The sequence below is a fragment of the Daphnia pulicaria genome, chromosome 1 (assembly GCF_021234035.1).
Source record: "Daphnia pulicaria isolate SC F1-1A chromosome 1, SC_F0-13Bv2, whole genome shotgun sequence".
Taxonomy (NCBI): Eukaryota; Metazoa; Arthropoda; class Branchiopoda; order Diplostraca; family Daphniidae; genus Daphnia; species Daphnia pulicaria.
The window spans coordinates 2,135,489-2,153,294 of NC_060913.1; the positions used below are offsets into that span (position 1 = coordinate 2,135,489).

Genomic DNA, 17,806 nt, shown 5'->3' on the forward strand with positions numbered 1-17,806 from the left:
AGTTAAGGTTTCCCATGTAAACTTTCGAGAAGGAAGCTTGATGACCTGGTTGCATATGTGGTCCACGAGTTTCACCTAGGACGCTGACTGTCTAAACTATTTCGTTTAGTTGAACCCTGTATGTACTTTTTTTAATGATAACCAAGTTAACATTTCTCCGTCGCCTATTAGCAGAAATAATTTTTAAGAAGTTAATTTCTGAACTTTTCAAAGTTATTAGAAAGATATAAAATACTCAGACTGCTAAATTGCAGTGTCATTGATCCCAGATTTGGTGTTTTATTGTTCTTCAGTGCACAGTTCACAAACTCGTCTGTTGTCATTTCTGTAAGATATGGTTTTTTTTAACCTGTTTTGCGCTTAGATTTCTCAATCTATTCAGAATTTTTCCCATTTAAACGAGTAAAAGTTCTCACAGTTGACAGATCTACAGTGACGAGACAAGAGAGAAAAACACAGCAATAACAGCATACTGAAAAGAAAAAATAGAACAAAAAATGTTTAATGATGACACTCATTTTGAACCATGATTCATGACGTGACATTTGGTACCCCACCAGTTTAAAAAAACTTTATTGGGATTTTATTTGGATTTTATTTGGATTTGGATTTTTTATGATTTGGATTTTATCAATTTTTTGAATGATTTCATTTTAATTTTTTTTTAAATATTTTCACTTTGATTTGATTTGGATTTGACATTCTTTTTATTTTTTAAGATTTGATCATATCCTAAATAACCATCAAATTCAATACACTGGTACCCAGACATTGCAATTTTATTTAAAAAAGACAAGCAATTTTGCTATTTCATTAATCAATTTGTTTTTGGACAATTCATAAGTTTCTAGAAAAATAAAAACAAACAAACAATTGAGATGCAAACTGAATAGGCATGCGAAATTAGGGGCATTGCTTACCGCACTTAAGACATATTATACAAATTTTTATTCGGTGGTCATTTTTCATAACAAATCTAGAGAAATAAAAATTGATAATTGATAAAATTTAAGTGATATTTATAACTTTACTTCAAACAACTTTACGGCTCTTTAAAATTTTTTTATTAGACTTGCAGTCTGATCAACTTCGCTGAAAGACAATGCAAATATGACTGATATATGTTAAGTGGAAGTGGGGTTAATGGTAAGGGGGGTGAGTGAAGAAATTTCAATTTTTAAATATAGTTAACAGTTTACTGTACCAGGTGAATTTTGCGACAGAGACGTGAAAAATTCAGTAGCATTTGCATCGTTACAAATAGTATTAGTATCATACCGTTCGTTATAGGTAGAAATTTGTTCAATGATCTCCAAGTCCGAATCTTTATTCTGTTCGTTCTTTGTTTCCGATTCCGGCACTTCCAATGCGGACCAACATCATCTGTGATGTATGGACTTTTCCCTTGCTCTACTAAAAATTTAATGAAGTCATATTTTACCTCCTTAGCCTACCTAATTAAGCTATGTAATCAGGCTGCTGTTAACGTTTTGCATAGAAAAATACCCCCATGTAAGTGATCAACTTTCCTCCACTCCTCAACACCATTCATTAAACCAAATGTTTAACTACCCATCGCACAAAGACCAACATCATCTGTGATGTACGGAATTTTCCCATGCTCTACTAAAAATTTAACAACGTCATATTTTACCTCCTTAGCCTACCTAGTTAAGCTATGTAATCAGCTGCTGTTAACGTTTTGCATAGCAAAATACACACATATAAGTGATCAACTTTCCTCCACTCCCCAACACCATTCATTAAACCAAATGTTTAACTCAACCCATGTCTGAAAATTTGATTTGAGATTCCTGTAAAATTTATATCAAGATTTTCATCAACAAAAGATTTAAAAAATAAAAAAATTTCTACAATTTTTTCGTTTCAGAGAAATACTGGACTTAGGCGACAAAAAGAAAAAAACGATTTGTTCTAAAAATTTCTGCTTATGGAAAACATGCTTTAAATTTTACAGGAATCGATAGCCCTTACCAACCTCTATTCATTTCACGTTAGATCATTCATTTTGAATTATTAGTTTGTCCAATAATTAACTTTTTTAATTTTTGACGATTTCATGGGGGAGGGGAAAACCACAGAAAGTGGCAAACTTTGGGCACTCCGTTCGGGTATTGTTTTTGCTCGTTTCATGTTTTAAAGCCAATAATTAGATTCCTCGTGAGACAAGGAATGTTTTGGTGTGTACAAAACAGCAAAATTTTGCCGTCTTGTATGGTATGTATCCAAAAAACGCAACGACCAATCACAGACGGGGGCCATTTTCTCGCGGCGATTCGAATTTCATGTAAGTGTAAGTGTTTCGACTTCGTTTACTATAGAACTGATTCTTTATATAAACAAATAATAAAAATCCATGTTTATTTTATCAACACGGTCCACGGTATAATATTCATAATTGATGATACAGTTGTATGCAGGTACAGTATGATATATTCCAAGTTGTACAGTCATATTATGTAATTTAGACAAGGCACAAGCTGCTTAAAAATAAATTACACAACATCCTACACAGCATCGTCATTTTCACTATCAGTGTCGGAGTCGTAGTCATCACTTTCATCAACATCAAGCAAAGATTAAGAGAAAATGGGGGTTTCGCAGTCGGAGGTATGACAATTCTTCGTCATATTCAGATAACATGTTAACTTCCACAAATATTAGTCTTCCGGATTTCGAAATATTAAGTTCTGCTTCTTCCTTCAAATGGTGGTTCACTTTCTGTTTAGCAATTAACGTGCTGTTTTGAAGAAACTGGAGGAACTGCCTCATTTCCGTTTTTGATTGATGGATTTGTTCTTTGTTTCTTTTTTTCAGAATCTGGCAATCTATAATTTTGAAGTTCTCCTTAAAGGTCACTCAACAATAATCACAGAAACTAGGGTTCTCTTGATTTTTATGGTCTAAATACACCATTTACCGTCATGTGCAGAATCCCACGGGAAAATCCCTTCGGAAAAATGTTCTGCCGTTACTTTGAAAGATTTTGAAATTGCATTAATCTCATTAATGATAATTATTGCTTTGGCTTTCAATAGTCTGGCGTCTCCTCAGTTTGGTTCTTTACTTTGACGCAGCTGCTTAAAAATCAATCAAAGAGCTTTTTACCACTAAATTTAAAATTTTTATACTTGCGACACTGCTAATTTCGTCGTGAACAGTATAAATTTCAAAATGAATAGCTTCAAGCTCTTATTGGAGATCGGATAGATGACATGTCGCTTTTCCATTATGGCCTTGGTACAAATTAAAATTAAAAGATATTTAATAACACGTTCTTACAATAGAAAGGCTTCAATAAATTGTTGCACCCTTCTCCTTGTTAATCATTACTTAAATATAGGGGGGTTTCATCTTCGAGCAATTTTTGTAACTTCGGAAGATCTTCCGCTTCCGTCATACTCCTAGCTTTCAAAAAAAGATCGAGACGTTTTGAATAAAATCGCTCCCGGTACAGGGCCTGCAATAAAAAGCTTTATTAGTACACCTAGGTAAGACTCTTGAATGTTTCTGGGACAATATTTTTTACCGTAAGTAATCGTTTTGTTAGCAAACTAGCATCAGTTTCACTTTGAGGCTCAAGCTTTGGTTCGCTTGCCAAACAGGACAACAATACTTTGCTGGCACAGCTGTCCTTGGACATAATATCATTTGCAGGTGTAGAAGAATGTTGTTGTTCGATTTCATTTCCATTGTGAGGCGGAAGGTCTGTTTCACTTTCCTCAACAGGGTTTTTATTGAACAATCCTATATTGAAAAAGATTAAATCATGTTTTTGAATTAACTTTGGTCTCAAAATATGATTACCTTTCATTTTAGAAACTTTATTGACAGCTTTTATTGCAAGTTTTTTATTCTTTTCTTCTTTAAAATCCCCACATCTGAAAAAAAATGGAAGGTTTAATGGATTTCGCTTTATCCGTCTAGCATCTGCTTTTCCTTTATCACGAGCAAGTTTTTTTTTAGCGAAATGGCTATTTTTTCTTCTATCGAAAGTGTTTTTCTTTTTTAAGTTTGGTTTGCCTGACATTTTGCCTACCAGAATGGTGTCGACAGAAAACGAGTTGTCGCCGTTTCCCACCATACGACACTAGCGGTATAGGGAAGAGCGAGAGGAAAAGTGGCGCATGACTTGTGCGGTATATTGCACGTGTGCAGTCGGACACGGGTTGGTTTAACTAGCCATCGCACAAAGACCATTATCATCTGTGATGTATGGACTTTTCCCTTGCTCTACTAAAAATTTAACGAGGTCATATTTTACCTCCTTAGCCTACCTAGTTTAGCTATGTAATCAGGCTGCTGTTAACGTTTTGCATAGCAAAATTCACACATGTAAGTGATCAACTTTACTCCACTCCCCAACACCATTCATTAAACCAAATGTTTAACTAGCCATCGCACAAAGACCAACACCATCTGTGATGTATGGACTTTTCCCTTGCTCTACTAAAAACTGCGTTAAAAAAACTGTGTTACTTCTTGGAAAGAGGTCAATCCGCAACGGTAGAAACACACAACCGCCTGCGGAATCATAGTAAATGATAGTCGTGCTAAAGCTGCAGAAGTATTGTATTCTCTGGAAGCATTAGAGCGAAGCAATTGAACAAGTGAACACTTGTTGTTTTCGAAAGCTTAAAATGTCTTTACTATTTTCTAAAAACTAACAAAATAAATAAGTACCACAGGATCATCCCGAGGATGTAATCTTCTTAAGGCAGGTGGTAAGAATATGGTATGTTTCCTCCAACTATAAACAGCCATGTTGACACAGTGGTTCATTGTCCATGTCCAGCTTGCTCATGAAGGCGTTCTATCTGTTGTGGCCAGTCCTTAAGTAGTAAAGTGAATTGTTTATGGATCTGTGTTGGTGGTGCAGCCAGTCGATTATGCCTAATAATCTGCTTTTGAATGTGACACAGGGTTTGCCACATTTTTTAAATCGTTGAGAGTTGCCATTAACCATTTCTTTTTGTATAGGGCTGTCATTTCGTTGGATGTGAGTGGATTACGAATTCAGTTTTGGAAGGGAATTTCTTCCTCGTTATTGGCAAGTTTATCCGTTGCCTCATTGTCTGTGATCCCAAGACGGCTTGGAATCCATGCTTGGTACGTTTGAGTTCCGGATACTTTAAGGCCGAGAAGGCATAAACCTTATAAAGGACTTCAAGAATATTTTTACTAACGAAAAACCACAACAGAGTACTGGGAACACCTTCAAAGACAGAAAATTCACAAAAGACTCATTATTTATTTGGAATCATTATTTTGACGAAGTTCCATGTTGCCCAGCAATATGACCTTCCAACCATTTTGTTTTTGAGGTAATATACACTTTTAAAACATACCCATTATACTCTATTCAAAAGAATAAACACGTATAGTAAATTTGTATAGGTTTCCTTATTAAATACTATTTGTCGAGAGATATGAGCTATTTTCCCGACCATTTGTATAATTAAACTGGGGTTGTTGCAGACAAAATATACAGTATTGCCAATTTGAATTTAAATTTGTCACCATGTAGGAAAATGTCTCTAAATTTGGACCGGCCTAAATAGTCCAAATTTTTGAACAAATAAATTGTCCTTTTATTACAAAGTAAAGTATTGGGTATAAGTATGTGTTGTTCTTCTCATGGTAACATGGGTTTAGTGCTATCATGGTGTTAACGTTATTTTCAGCCCTGTGTTCAAATTCGGGAAAAACTTTTGATAGACTTGCGTTTGAAATATTATTTAAAAAATTACCACGGTAAGATTCGAAAACGGAACCAAATCTTCCTTAAGTTTATCATTATCAAAACACCACTAAACCCATTGCTCTTTAGTGAACAAGAGGTTTCTTGAAAGATTGAAAAGGGAAAATGAATTTTGTTATCAAATAATTTTTACGGATACACTGATTGTGTTATAAATACGGTACAGCCCTGGGGAAATAAAAAAAAAATGGTCCTGGTCGTGGGATTTGGAACAAGAACCGATTAACAAAACTTCAAGCAGCCACTGCAACCACTGTGCCTTTTATCCACGATGCTTTTAAAGTTTCGCATGCGAATACTTTTGTTTTGGTTATGGCATAGATTTTTCTACTAAATGATGCGCTTTTTTCAGCCAATGCGTCTAGCTTGATCCTGGTTTTCCCTGTAGCATTTAGTCTCTTACACCTGCTTTGGCGCTTTGATTGTTGCGTTTTTCTAATTCTTTATATGTAGCCTAAAATCTCTTAATCAAAAGAAAATGTGTATTAAATTTTAGTTTTGTTCATTTATATATTTTTAAACAATGGGTGTAAGATATTTCAACAGTAATGAGATGCTTTTGCACTGCAATATTTTAGCTTTAATTTTGAACGGGAAATAATAGTAAACAATATTGCTAGTGGATTACAACTTCGATTCATATAGGTTGTAAAGTTTTAGAACTTAGAAGATTACATTTGTATGGTGGGCCTACAAATCATACAAAATAACATTATTTAAAGCATGATGCAGCAGATAATCAACATTGTAAATATCTTTACAGTTGCTTCATTTTGTTAATCATCTTCTAACGAACAAAGAGTGGGGCAAGATCTACACTTCACTGAAGCTACTGGAAAAGCCATCGATGGTGAAAGTCGCTGTGTTGATTTCGCATTAATCCATATTAATCCAGTTCTTGACTTTTGAGCTGTGCCAAATTAAAATGAATAATAAAAAATTAGTCAATTTTCACTATAGGGCTGATCAACATATTTAGTAAACATTGTTTCAATCGTGAAATGCAGTAGCCTAAGTCACTTTTTATGTGCTGCGAGAGTCAATTGCTACCCAAATGACTTCATGGCCGATTGCCCCAGGCTTACAGCTGCTATTCCTTTACAGCGGCTGGATGCAGAGAAAAAATGACTTAGACTGTTGCGTTTCGTGATCTAAACAAAGTTTGAATTGAAATGAAGAATAATTTCGTAGTTTGTTAAAAGTGGAAAAAATCGAGTATTTTGTTAATATAAGAAAATTTTTAAATGCCAACCTCTTCTGTCTAGTTGATGGTGAGTTCGACGTATAGGGTCAGTTAACACTTCTATAGCAGACCTAAAGGACCAACATGAGTGGTGAAATTATATTATTTTCTGTAAATCAATTATCTACCAAAAGAAACCCACAAGATACCGTAAAAGAAACAAGGCAAATTTTCTAGTGTTTCCCGAAAAATTTTCTTTTTTCTACCCTTTTCAATTTTTCTACCTCAAAGTGAAGATTTTTTTAATATTTAAACAATTGAAATGTTTAAGTTTCAGGAACATTCCTATGATTAAGAACACCCCGTAAAAGCCTAACCAAAAGAAGGGTAATTTAGCTTCCTTTAACAGGAAAATGCTCGAGTTGTAATATGGGAACTGTTGATTCCTGTTAAAAATTTCCATTTCATTCAATTGAAATTGAAACTTTACAGGTACAGTCATGCTTAGAAGTTTCATAAGAATTAAAACAGCTCAATGTGCTTCTATTTGAAATTGACTGAAGGGAAATTTAAGAAGCCCACCGAACTTCTAAGTGCTGTACATAATAATGAGTAAGATGAATGAGAGAAATAGGGGAAGAAGAGAAAGAAAAAGCGCAAAATAAGTAAATAAAGGGTGGTGCAAACCTTCCGTCAATTTTGGAATAAAATACATATGATTATTTGCCTGCTCTCGCCAGCTCAAGAAAAATCTAAGTACTGGGTCTTACCATTGACCGAGAGTGCTCTACTAGCGCCCGTGAGACCTTAAAGAAACTTATTTTCGATTATAAAACATCTTTCATCACTCAGAAGATAACCGAGTCTGCTAGTAAGCGTTCTCTCTTCAAACTGGTTGACTCTTTTCTCCTCAAGAAGCCTGCACTGCGACTCCCGGATCATGACTCACTGCCATCTTTGGTAGAGCGATTCAGTGTTTATTTCGACGACAAGATCTCGACCATTCGTTCTGTCTTAGATTCCACTGACTCCTTTCCTAGACATGATGAATCTGCCAATCCGAAAAGTGATTTCTCTCTGTTTCTGCTTATTACCATCAGCCAGACAGTCGCTCTGGTCATGTCGTGCCCTGCTAAGTCATCATCGCTTGACCCACTTCTAACTTCCCTTCTCAAGGAATTCGTAGACGTCCTGGCTATTCCAATTACGACTATAATAAACCTATCTCTCTCTAGTGCCTTTTTTCTGGAAGGGATAAAAATCGCTTTGATCACACCACTTCTGAAGAAATCTAGCTTATGTCCCGACGATCAGTCAAATTACTGGCCGTTATGTGTGCTTCAAAAGATTCAAAACTGGGCTGCCCGACTCGCGACTGGCTTCAACAGACGAGACCACATCACTTCGTATCTTAAATCCCTTCATTGGCTTCCTGTCCGCCAACGCATTGATTTAAAGATATCTCTGCTGATGATGTTTCATTGCCTAAATGGAACTGCACCAATCTATCTGACTCCCCTTGTCACGCGCTACGAGCCAGCCAGTTCTCTTCGTCGTTTGTCCTCCCGTCCTGAGTTTGTTGTACCAAGAATCAAGTCAAAGAAGTATGGCTCAACCTCCTTCTCATGTGCCGGCCCAGCAATCTGGAACTCAGTGCCCTTTTCTGTGAGATCATCTACAACGTTAGCACAGTTCCGCTCTGACTATGACTTTAGATTCGTGTGGCGAAGTTGACTGGTTCAAGTCCGCCTCCCACCAACATCGTTTATCGTGAACATCGGTGTGAATGGGTTAGGGTATGAGTAGTCTAGGTTCGGAACTGACGAAATATCGTGATGAAAAATTTTTCAATAAAAAACACGACACTGTCGCACAGCAATCAATTTCATTTAATAATGGACCGAATTTAAATGCGAAAAATAGATTATTGGTCATAGCGCTGACATGATAATGAAGAGGGCCATGGTTCTAATCTTATTATAGATTTACTTTTTTTTAGAATAAAAATATTGTTTTGACCCATGCCTTTTTGTTAACCATGACTCAGGAAAATCAAAATTTAGCAATAAAATTTTTTTCACAAAATTTCATAGAAAAAACATTTAATTTATAGAAAAATTCTGAAAAATTAGGATTGCATTTAGCACAAAGTCCGATTTAACAATAGGCCCTGAATTTTTCATTTAAGACAGTTGTCAACTGGCTTACGACTATCCCTTCGCGGCGAGCTGATAAGCTTGCTTTTCTATGGCTGTCTTGTCTCCATCAGAAATTTTCAATTTGGATGTAGATATGGCTGGGATGTACAGAAGTGCCATGGACGTCCAAGGGAGGAAAAGTGCCACTAGGGCAGTAGAGAAACGGAGAAGTTCTTTATTGAGCCCATTATTATTCTTAAATGTTCGAGTTAATTGTCCAATTGATTTTTCGTTATTATTTATTAGGGAAAGGTCTATAGCAAACCATGCTAACTACACGTAAATTAAAAATTTTCTATCCTTCTCACCCTTTTTCGCACTAAGAAACATTTAGAAAAATTAAAAATGATTTTTATAATTTTCCCATTGAATTTTTTGAATACAGTCTTAACTGGAATAGAGTTGGCTAACGTCCGAAGTTGCCAGTTCGATGAAATTGTGATTGCTACTGACCCGGTGTCAAATCGATTTTCGATTTGATACCGAACCAGTAGCAGAAAAATCGTTAATCTAGGTGCATTAAAAGTACCCCGTAAATAGGCCTAGTAATGAATTTCAAAAATATTTTATTTAAAAAAAACGATTCTCTGGGGGGACTATAATTCCGATGAAGGTCTTAAAATTAATTTTTGTATACCCTTTCAACACTCCTGTAATACAAATTCTTCATTCATAAGATCATGTTGGTTTTAAAAATAAAAGCGCAAAATACATTTTTTCAACTTTTTTGAAAAAAGTCTCAACTTTAGACACCTATATAAGCCAAACGGCTAAGATTTAAGCAAAATCCTTTGGCATACCTTATTTTCTAACTATTAAGAACCCAACCACCAACAAATTTAAAAATCTGTGAGATGGTCGCAACGACCTCAGGATTTTTTGGCGTGGAATGAGATGACTCCTCGATTCAATAAAAATGAACCCCCAAAATAAAGCAGAACGTTTACGCTTATACAAATAAACTGTAGAAATTTTGATTTTTGAAACCATTCCAACTTTTTTTTCATGACCCTTTCCAACTTGGAGGGTCCAACTACAATGTCCACGATAGTTCTGGTCTCCAGTGTTCTACCTAATAAATTCTTTATTCAGAATAAAATTTTGAATAAATCTTTATTCTTATTTCTTAAAATGTGTAGTTTAATATTGATTCTTTATTTTCGAATAATTTTCCCATTATTAGGGAGAGTGGGGCGATCTGGCTCACTTTTTTTCTTTTAGCTCCCATTCCTTTATTTTCCACTGTATTTAGACCCACCAAATCTTAAAAGAAAGATAATCCTTCCTGCTTTAAATGGTGATTTTTTTCAATCTGATCTAAATAAATTAAGACTAGATTATTGCCGATTTAAAAAAAAGAGCAAACCCGCCCCAGATACGGGGTCACTTGCTCACACCGCCGGGGTGTCTCGGCCCCTGTATTTCTTACGGAAAAACCGTTGACTGACAGTAGAAACTTAAAGTTAAAAAAAATAACCCAATAATGCAACCCATCAACGGAATATCAATTAAAAAGCTTAAATAAGTATGGTAGTTGACTAAAAACACGGAAGAAGTCGAACACAAATGATTTTACTGCTATCATATGCAATTTTATGTAAAAAAAAGCCCCGACACTGTGTGGCCGATGCGCCCCCAACAAAGGGGTCTTAGTATATTATTGAATATCTCTTATTTAAACCATTGTAAATATAAAGCAAACTAAACAGGCTTGAAGAGGAGATAACGCAGAGTATTTTACATATTTTTTTATAATTTTAAAGTAATCGGGAAAGCCAACACTTGATTCGAAAGTCAAAGTAGGACGACCCAATTTTAAGACGAAAAATTTATTTCACTTTTCATTCCTCAACCGTTCGTCGTACTACCATGAAATTTAGTTTTAAGATGCGCATTACTAACATCTACATCTCCTGATTTTTGAATATTTTATTGCAATTCTAACCCATCAAGAAATCAATTGAGCCTACCGACCCGAACGGTAGATCGCCCCAATCTCCCTATTATTTTTTTTTATTCCAAAAATAAAAATAGAGCGAAGAAATCGAATAAATGTTTGATTAAAGCACAAGCTCTTGAAATTAGCACCAGAGCCAGTTGGAGAATAAGGGGGGGGGGGTGGTTTTGCGGTTTTTCTGAAGGTTTTTCTCGGTCTAATACCAAGAGGCGCTGACAATAGAGGATAAATGTTGACATCTAAGATCTTCGATATCTTGTTCACTTCTTGCATCTGGGATCTGGGACAGTGAATTCTATCTTTCGTAAAACATAAGTTAAGATAAGATAAGATAGGATACTTTTGGTATCTTTTCGCTATTTTGTATCTTGTGTCAAATTCAGTTAAAATTTAGTAGTGAGTGTCGTCTACAAATGGATCCAAAATTAAGCACCGTCCAAAAATGGCTGAGGGCCCGGTTTAAAATGGGAGGAGCTTATTCGAACTTTGCATTGGAAATCCATATACTTCGGTTAATTTTAAAAATATTGAAAAAATACCATGAGAATCAACTTGAAAAACTAATTCGTACCATGAATTTTTAAAAACAAATCTAAATTTCATGCAACGACCCTATTGCGAAACGCAGCAGCCTATGTAACTTTTTGTCTGTTACAGTGGCTCAAGCATTGCGAGTCGCTTGGTCCAACTTGGCCGATTGCCCCCGGCTTTCAGCTGCAACGCCTCTACTACTGGCAGTGTGGCTGGCAGCTGGCTGCAGATGAAAAGTGTAAAAATTTTACTAGTAAAGTAAAATAAAGTAAAGTAGTTTGCTGCTTCGACATCTGCTCTTATATTGCTTTCGATGTTTCTTGACTGGCACAGATGCAATTTTTCCTTACATCCCTTGTTCTTTCTGTCGTTTTTTTTTCACAAAAGATACATCTTTTCTCTAAAATACCTCGGGTGTTACATCATTTAAGACCTCAATTGCATCTCTTTTCGTTTGTTCGTGAGGAACTTCATTTTGGTTCAGATGTGTCGATACTTCTTCCTCGTAATCGTGTTTTGGATTTTCTTTTTCCAAAATGGGGTTGCACAAAGAAATGGCAGTGTAAGCCTTGTAACACTTTAAATGATATCCACTAAATGCATCCAAAGAAAAAGGAATGACTATTGAGGCATACTTTGAGTTCTTGCCTGAACGGGAAATTTGAACTTGCTGGCATTTTTTTACAGTCGAATCTTTAAATGCAATTACTTTCTCTCCAGTCTTCTTATTATCTACATGTAGTACACAGCGCAAGCAAGGCTTTATAGAAATATGAAATCAGCACTAATAAGTTCAATGTAATTTACTGTTGGACAATTTTATATCGATTACTCTCACCTTTACTTGAAGTCCCACCCATTTTTCTCCATACCTCATCTAAACGAGTTAAAAATTCGATCTTTCGCTGTTCTATACTCTGCAAGAATGACCCAATAAGACCTTGGTCGAGCCGTGTCGCAGCCGAAAACTCTACAGGATGTCAAATGCCTAGAGGTCATTAGCTCCTCTTAATCCTTCCACCAAATTGTCTTTTGCTTTCGATCCAATTTGAATTTGCGCCACGAATGCTGCGTTGCCATTTACGGCAAAGTAAAAAAAAAACAGCCGTCGGGCTACACATCGCAGTCTGATTACATGAAAGCCCCAGATTTTCATGTCAGATTTTATGTAACTTAATTATATTTGATATTCTCTAAATTTTAAGCTTATTTCTAGATTTTATTCTTATGGAGTAAATTTTCATAAAAATCGATCATTTTTCCTATTTTTGATCCCTTCCCCCCACCCAAACGCCCCATCACTTATCGTCAAGACAAAGTTTTTTTTTTACTTTACTTTGTGTTGCCTTTCATTTTAAGAACCTAAAAAAAGTTATTCTTATGGGGTAAATCTATTTCATTGTGACTATTACTTATTAGATGGAATATACGTACCTCTGGTATGATTGTCCAGATAATGTCACCGGCGAAGATCGTCGCGGAGGCAACGGAGGGGCCACAGAGTTGATTGTTGATGTAGAAGGCAACTGATTTTGACGAGATTTCTTTAAGTTATCCATTTTAGACATCATTAGGGGTACCTCATAAATATGAATCAGAATGATGCCACATAAAAATCTCGATTGGAAGCAAAGAATTGAGTAGGCCTACTGATGCCGTTAAAGAAAACACAACTTCATATAAACAAAGAAAAGAAAAAGTTCTCAATAGTGAAATAATAGGCTACTACTACTGAATTCCATCAAATCTTCCATTAAATTACGTATATATAGAATAGGACAATCCTTGACAATACGTAGAGAATAGAAAGCAGAACAATGTCAATACATTTTCCTAGGATACTTTACAATAACTATTAAGTTTTACTTTGTCTTTTTGTTACTAATTAATGCAACATAAAGGGTATTTAGGAGGTTTGGTTAGTAACAGTTGAGAATAAAACCGAATAAAACAAAACATGCATCACATCCGCTTTTGATTAAGCCGTTGCCTTATTCAGGATCAGCAGTGCAACTACAATTAAAAGCGACAACAACAAATTATTGTTCAAGGCAGCTTTGAAATTCAGACCTGTTTATATTTAACATCCGATGCGATCAGCGGTAAAAAGTAATTGGCTGAATGAAGAATTTAAACTTTAACAATGAGTCACGACAAGCAATGCTTATACATGTGGCATGCCATGATGTGTCTGTCGAGTGCCAAACGACAGTTAATACTTAATACTAGAGGAAAGCAATCCAAAAAAACCAGAAACATTCAAAGAGAACGAAAGGCAGTACGAAATCATGAAATTCGACATTACACAACACTGGAGAACGAAGCTTGGAAATATACGGAAAAGTTGAAATGTACATCAACACACACACAAAGAAAGATGCTACAAATTCATCAATGAACGGTAAATTAGCCGATCCGGAACCCTGGCTTTATTGTATTTAATGACAGCGATATAAAAAATATTGAACAATTAAAGAAATAAGGCACATTTAGTGAAAACGCACTTGATCCCTTTCCCTTGCACCTCTATATCTCGTTACTAATTGTTAAAAACAACCACATCACAGCTTATCTCCGTTACAGGGGAATCCGAAAAATGAATTTGGAACTCTGATTGCAGTCATCGGAACCACAAGCAAGTATTGAAACTTGGACTAAAACGGAACTAAACGAAAGTGACCTTGCAGTAACATTCAATAGCAGACAAACAATTATTCAGGAGTAGAAAGCAAAAAGCTCAAATCCAATTTAGACACCCAAACGAGATAAACGAATAGTAGAGCAAAGACCATGAAAGCAGACAAAACAGCGGAAGGTTGATGATAATTCATCGATGTGCGATGCCAAGTACCTCTTCATGTCCGATGGACTCGTTTCCGATGGCAATATTGAGAGCACTGTTATTATTAGCAGAATTCAATACGGATCGAATGTTGTTCTTGCTTGGTTCAAAAGGATCAACAACCACCAGTTCTGTTCCCTTAATTTCCGCACGACAAAAGGGACAGCCCTGGCCTTCAGACTCCTGCCATATTACCGTATCAATAAAAATTCGTAAGTCGAGGTCAACTAATTAAAATAATGCAAACAAAAATCTCGTACCTGCCAAGATGAAAGGCAAGGTGTGCAGAGCAAGTGACCACAGGGCTCAATGCGTACATCTTTATCGTTTTCGGCACAAATCTTGCACAACTGAAATGTCGATCCCATTTCGCAGTAGAGCTCATACTGTTCCTGGGTTACTTGGATGTGATCTTCAGGCGTTGCAGCTACAGCCCAGCTTAGATCAGGATTTACAGACCGTCCGTCAGGAAACAGATAGCTGCAAGTAGATAATTAATAGAGAAACATTTGTAAAAATATAAATGTTAGTTGAAATTAAATTAATTGATTTTAACCAGGTAACAGTTTAGCTTACAATCCTTCTCTAAATCCGTCAAGTAATGCTTGGCAAAGAGACTTGTTTTGAGGAATTGTCTGTAAAATTGTGCCATCTGCCGTGACGTATCCAATAGCCCACTGGCCCAAACGAGTGCAACTTAATCGAAAAACGTAGCTACGTAGAAGAATTAAAAAATGTGTTAGACATAAATAATTGCTAATGGGACAAATATATCATAGAAAAAATCGAAAAAATTATTAATACCTTCCGGGTTTAAGAATATACTTTTGTAGTCTTGCTTTTACTTCATCATAGGTCAGAAACGCTACGTAGCCTGGATGAGTGACGGCTAAAATTTGCCAGTTTCTTAATAAAGTGGACCATGGTTGAAATAATCTGCAGAAGTGAAATTTCAAATGAGTTCAGTTCTAATTATTTTCAACAAGAAAAAAGTTTACAGTTCAAAGATAAAAATGGTATTCAAATTCACTACAATATAGTTATTAGCTGTATACGGTAACAAGTTCTGTAAAATAATAATATATATATTTAACATAAAGACCTTCTAAAGTCTCTAAACTACTAAAGCTAATACGAATTATAAGCACAAATTTTGAAAATCAAAATGTTTTTGATTTGAAATGTAGTGGTTACTCGTGAGAAATGGGCAGCAATCTTTACTGTCCTGAAAATAATCGTTACCAAACCAAACGCCTTTGACGAAATTTCTATAAATGAGGCTAATAAATTTATGCGCACAAGCTATGATTCGTACCTAGTAAACACATCAAACTCGAAGTTGGAGATGTAGTCGTTGCAGGTTAAATCGATAGTTGATTTTAAAGCCATAGCTTCAAGTCCGGAACTAATCGGATGGGCCTCGTGCAAGGTTTGCCGGAAAATCTTCCATGCAACTATGGTCCTGTAAATGAACACATTGCCAATTATTAAATATTCGAAACAATTTCAAAGGGAGGGAGCAAAACCCAAGATTAAAATGAATACATTCGTAGTAGGCCATATCTGAGAGAACGTCCTTAAAGAAATTTAACAATCTAGACAAGTTTAATACATTCAAGCTTACATGTAAAATACTTAAAATACTGTTTATGGAAGACAAATTTTTTTTTAATTTGAGGCAAGGAAGACATTTGCTCATTGATATGCATGTTTAGTATGCATACACTTTATCAAGTACATACTATACTGAGCATTTATATTATTATAATAGTGAATATTTTATTATTTCAGGTAATTTCATTACTATTCAGATTAATAAACAAAAGGAAAATTTTAAGCAAATGGGAGCATTCCTTTAAAAAGAAGAAAGAGTATCATTCTATCAACACAAAGAGCAAACCAGAGATCAAAGCTGTCAATGTCTTACCTGTCTTCAAACGAATTTCTCCAAAAGTCAGCAGCATCACTTTTGGTAATTCTGAATTGACCACCAGCAAACATTCCACCAGGAAAAAGTGCTTTTAATTCACTTAGCATGTGACTGAACACCAAACTGAGCTTTGTTAAATTACGACGATAATGAGAATTTTCATCAAACATCTTTTCCTTCCCTTCCTTAAATAGTTTGATTGCTTGTTTGCACTTTCGCATGAGGTTTTCAATGAACACTTTGAAATATTCTTCATTGTTAAGTGCAACCATGTTGTCCTCATACTTTGTGTAGATGAGGCGCAGGTGCTGGTAGGTGTCTGGAAGTATGTCAAGGATAAATGGCGGAGAGTTCTTCAGATTCATTTTAGAATGTTGGCATAGTTTAACAACTTTATCCATAAGTTTCCATGTTTTTTCTAGAGCACGACGGTCAATCATTAACTTAGGAGGAGCCATTGCTTCAGCAAATGCTCCATGCAGTTTTGACAAGAGTGAAGTTATGTTCTTATTTTGCTGTTGATTTTGCTGGCCATTTGGTACAGCCTGCTGTTGATGCGGACTGTGTCTTGATGCCATGCTCAGTTTGTTCTGAAACCGTTCAGCTAAATCCATGAATTACAGGCGTAACATCGATGAAAATATTTAGTCGAGTTCAATCTCTCGAGCATAGATTATTTTTGAGTGAAGTTCCAAAAAGATCAATTGACACTTCACTGAAACCCAGTACCATACCAACACAGAAAACTTTTCTCACTTGGGGTTATTTGAAAGAAAACGTTTGGCGACAATTCAAGAAAAAGATTGCACAATTACTTAAGTTAAGAACTCAATGGGTAATTAATGAATTTATACGTCTTTGACTCTGAATCCCTGGCACTTCATTCCAAAAATTTCACTACCGTCGCCATATTGCAACGAAACGCCCCAGAGATAACGAGTATGGAAACCGGGAATCTCGCCACCGTTTGGTGGTTTTGGGAACTATGCACTTTATGAGGGTGTATGCAGTATTACAGACTCGTAGATTGGAAACAAAAACCCACAAACCACTGTAGCAGTAGGACAATACGAATCTAGATCTAATACCACATATGAAAAATGTAAACCAGTCTTCTCAGGAGTCTGACACACAGTCACGTAGTCCTAGTTGGATTTCCTCTAAAATGGAAAGGGCGAGTAAAATGAAATCAGTGCCGTAGTGACGTTCATACTGATTTGCACCAAGCGGTAGAACTGTCAAACTGTATTCGAACAGACAAAAGCAACAATTTTTTTTTCACTTTGATCTGTCGCTTTTGGAAATAAAAATACAAGAACATTTTAAAATAATAAAGCTAATATCTAATCATCTAATTTTAAAATAATTAAGCTATTATCTAAT

General features: G+C 35.6%; 2 protein-coding genes across 4 annotated transcripts; both read right to left on the minus strand.

Annotated features, from left to right (window-relative positions):
- Positions 1–2,412: 2,412 nt before the first annotated feature.
- On the minus strand, positions 2,413–4,366 carry LOC124327700. 2 transcript variants are annotated; one of them, XM_046786708.1, is made up of 5 exons: positions 3,829–4,366; positions 3,551–3,768; positions 3,355–3,481; positions 2,942–3,257; positions 2,413–2,849 (listed from the first exon to the last, which is right to left on the minus strand). In XM_046786708.1, exons 1-4 carry the CDS (start codon positions 4,103–4,105, stop codon positions 3,214–3,216), a joined length of 666 nt encoding a protein of 221 aa, XP_046642664.1. In that variant the 5' UTR covers positions 4,106–4,366; the 3' UTR covers positions 2,413–2,849; positions 2,942–3,213. The 2 variants fall into 2 exon arrangements, with proteins under 2 accessions (XP_046642664.1, XP_046642657.1); XM_046786701.1 differs by having other exon boundaries at positions 3,551–4,366.
- A 1,912-nt stretch (positions 4,367–6,278) lies between these two features.
- On the minus strand, positions 6,279–17,609 carry LOC124321232 (E3 ubiquitin-protein ligase CBL-B-B-like). Of its 2 annotated transcripts, none has more exons than XM_046784145.1 (9): positions 16,421–17,609; positions 15,809–15,955; positions 15,298–15,429; positions 15,070–15,207; positions 14,754–14,973; positions 14,503–14,676; positions 13,086–13,195; positions 7,035–7,096; positions 6,279–6,692 (listed from the first exon to the last, which is right to left on the minus strand). In XM_046784145.1, the coding sequence occupies exons 1-9, from the start codon at positions 17,035–17,037 to the stop codon at positions 6,559–6,561; spliced, it is 1,734 nt and encodes a 577-aa protein (XP_046640101.1). In that variant the 5' UTR covers positions 17,038–17,609; the 3' UTR covers positions 6,279–6,558. The 2 variants fall into 2 exon arrangements, with proteins under 2 accessions (XP_046640101.1, XP_046640100.1); XM_046784144.1 differs by having other exon boundaries at positions 13,086–13,231.
- Positions 17,610–17,806: the final 197 nt, after the last annotated feature.

Bases quoted from the DNA above. Each gene is read 5' to 3' on its own strand.
- LOC124327700 (XM_046786701.1), bottom strand. From the start codon at position 4,105: ATGGTGGGAAACGGCGACAACTCGTTTTCTGTCGACACCATTCTGGTA. The intron at 3,482-3,550 runs GTAAAAAATATT...TTTTTATTGCAG, and splicing joins TAACAAAACGATTACTTACG to GCCCTGTACCGGGAGCGATT. The intron at 3,258-3,354 runs GTAATGATTAAC...ATTTGTACCAAG, and splicing joins TGAAACCCCCCTATATTTAA to GCCATAATGGAAAAGCGACA.
- LOC124321232 (XM_046784144.1), bottom strand. From the start codon at position 17,037: ATGGATTTAGCTGAACGGTTTCAGAACAAACTGAGCATGGCATCAAGA. The intron at 14,974-15,069 runs GTAAGCTAAACT...ATCTACTTGCAG, and splicing joins GACGGATTTAGAGAAGGATT to CTATCTGTTTCCTGACGGAC. The intron at 14,677-14,753 runs GTACGAGATTTT...GTAATATGGCAG, and splicing joins CTTGCCTTTCATCTTGGCAG to GAGTCTGAAGGCCAGGGCTG.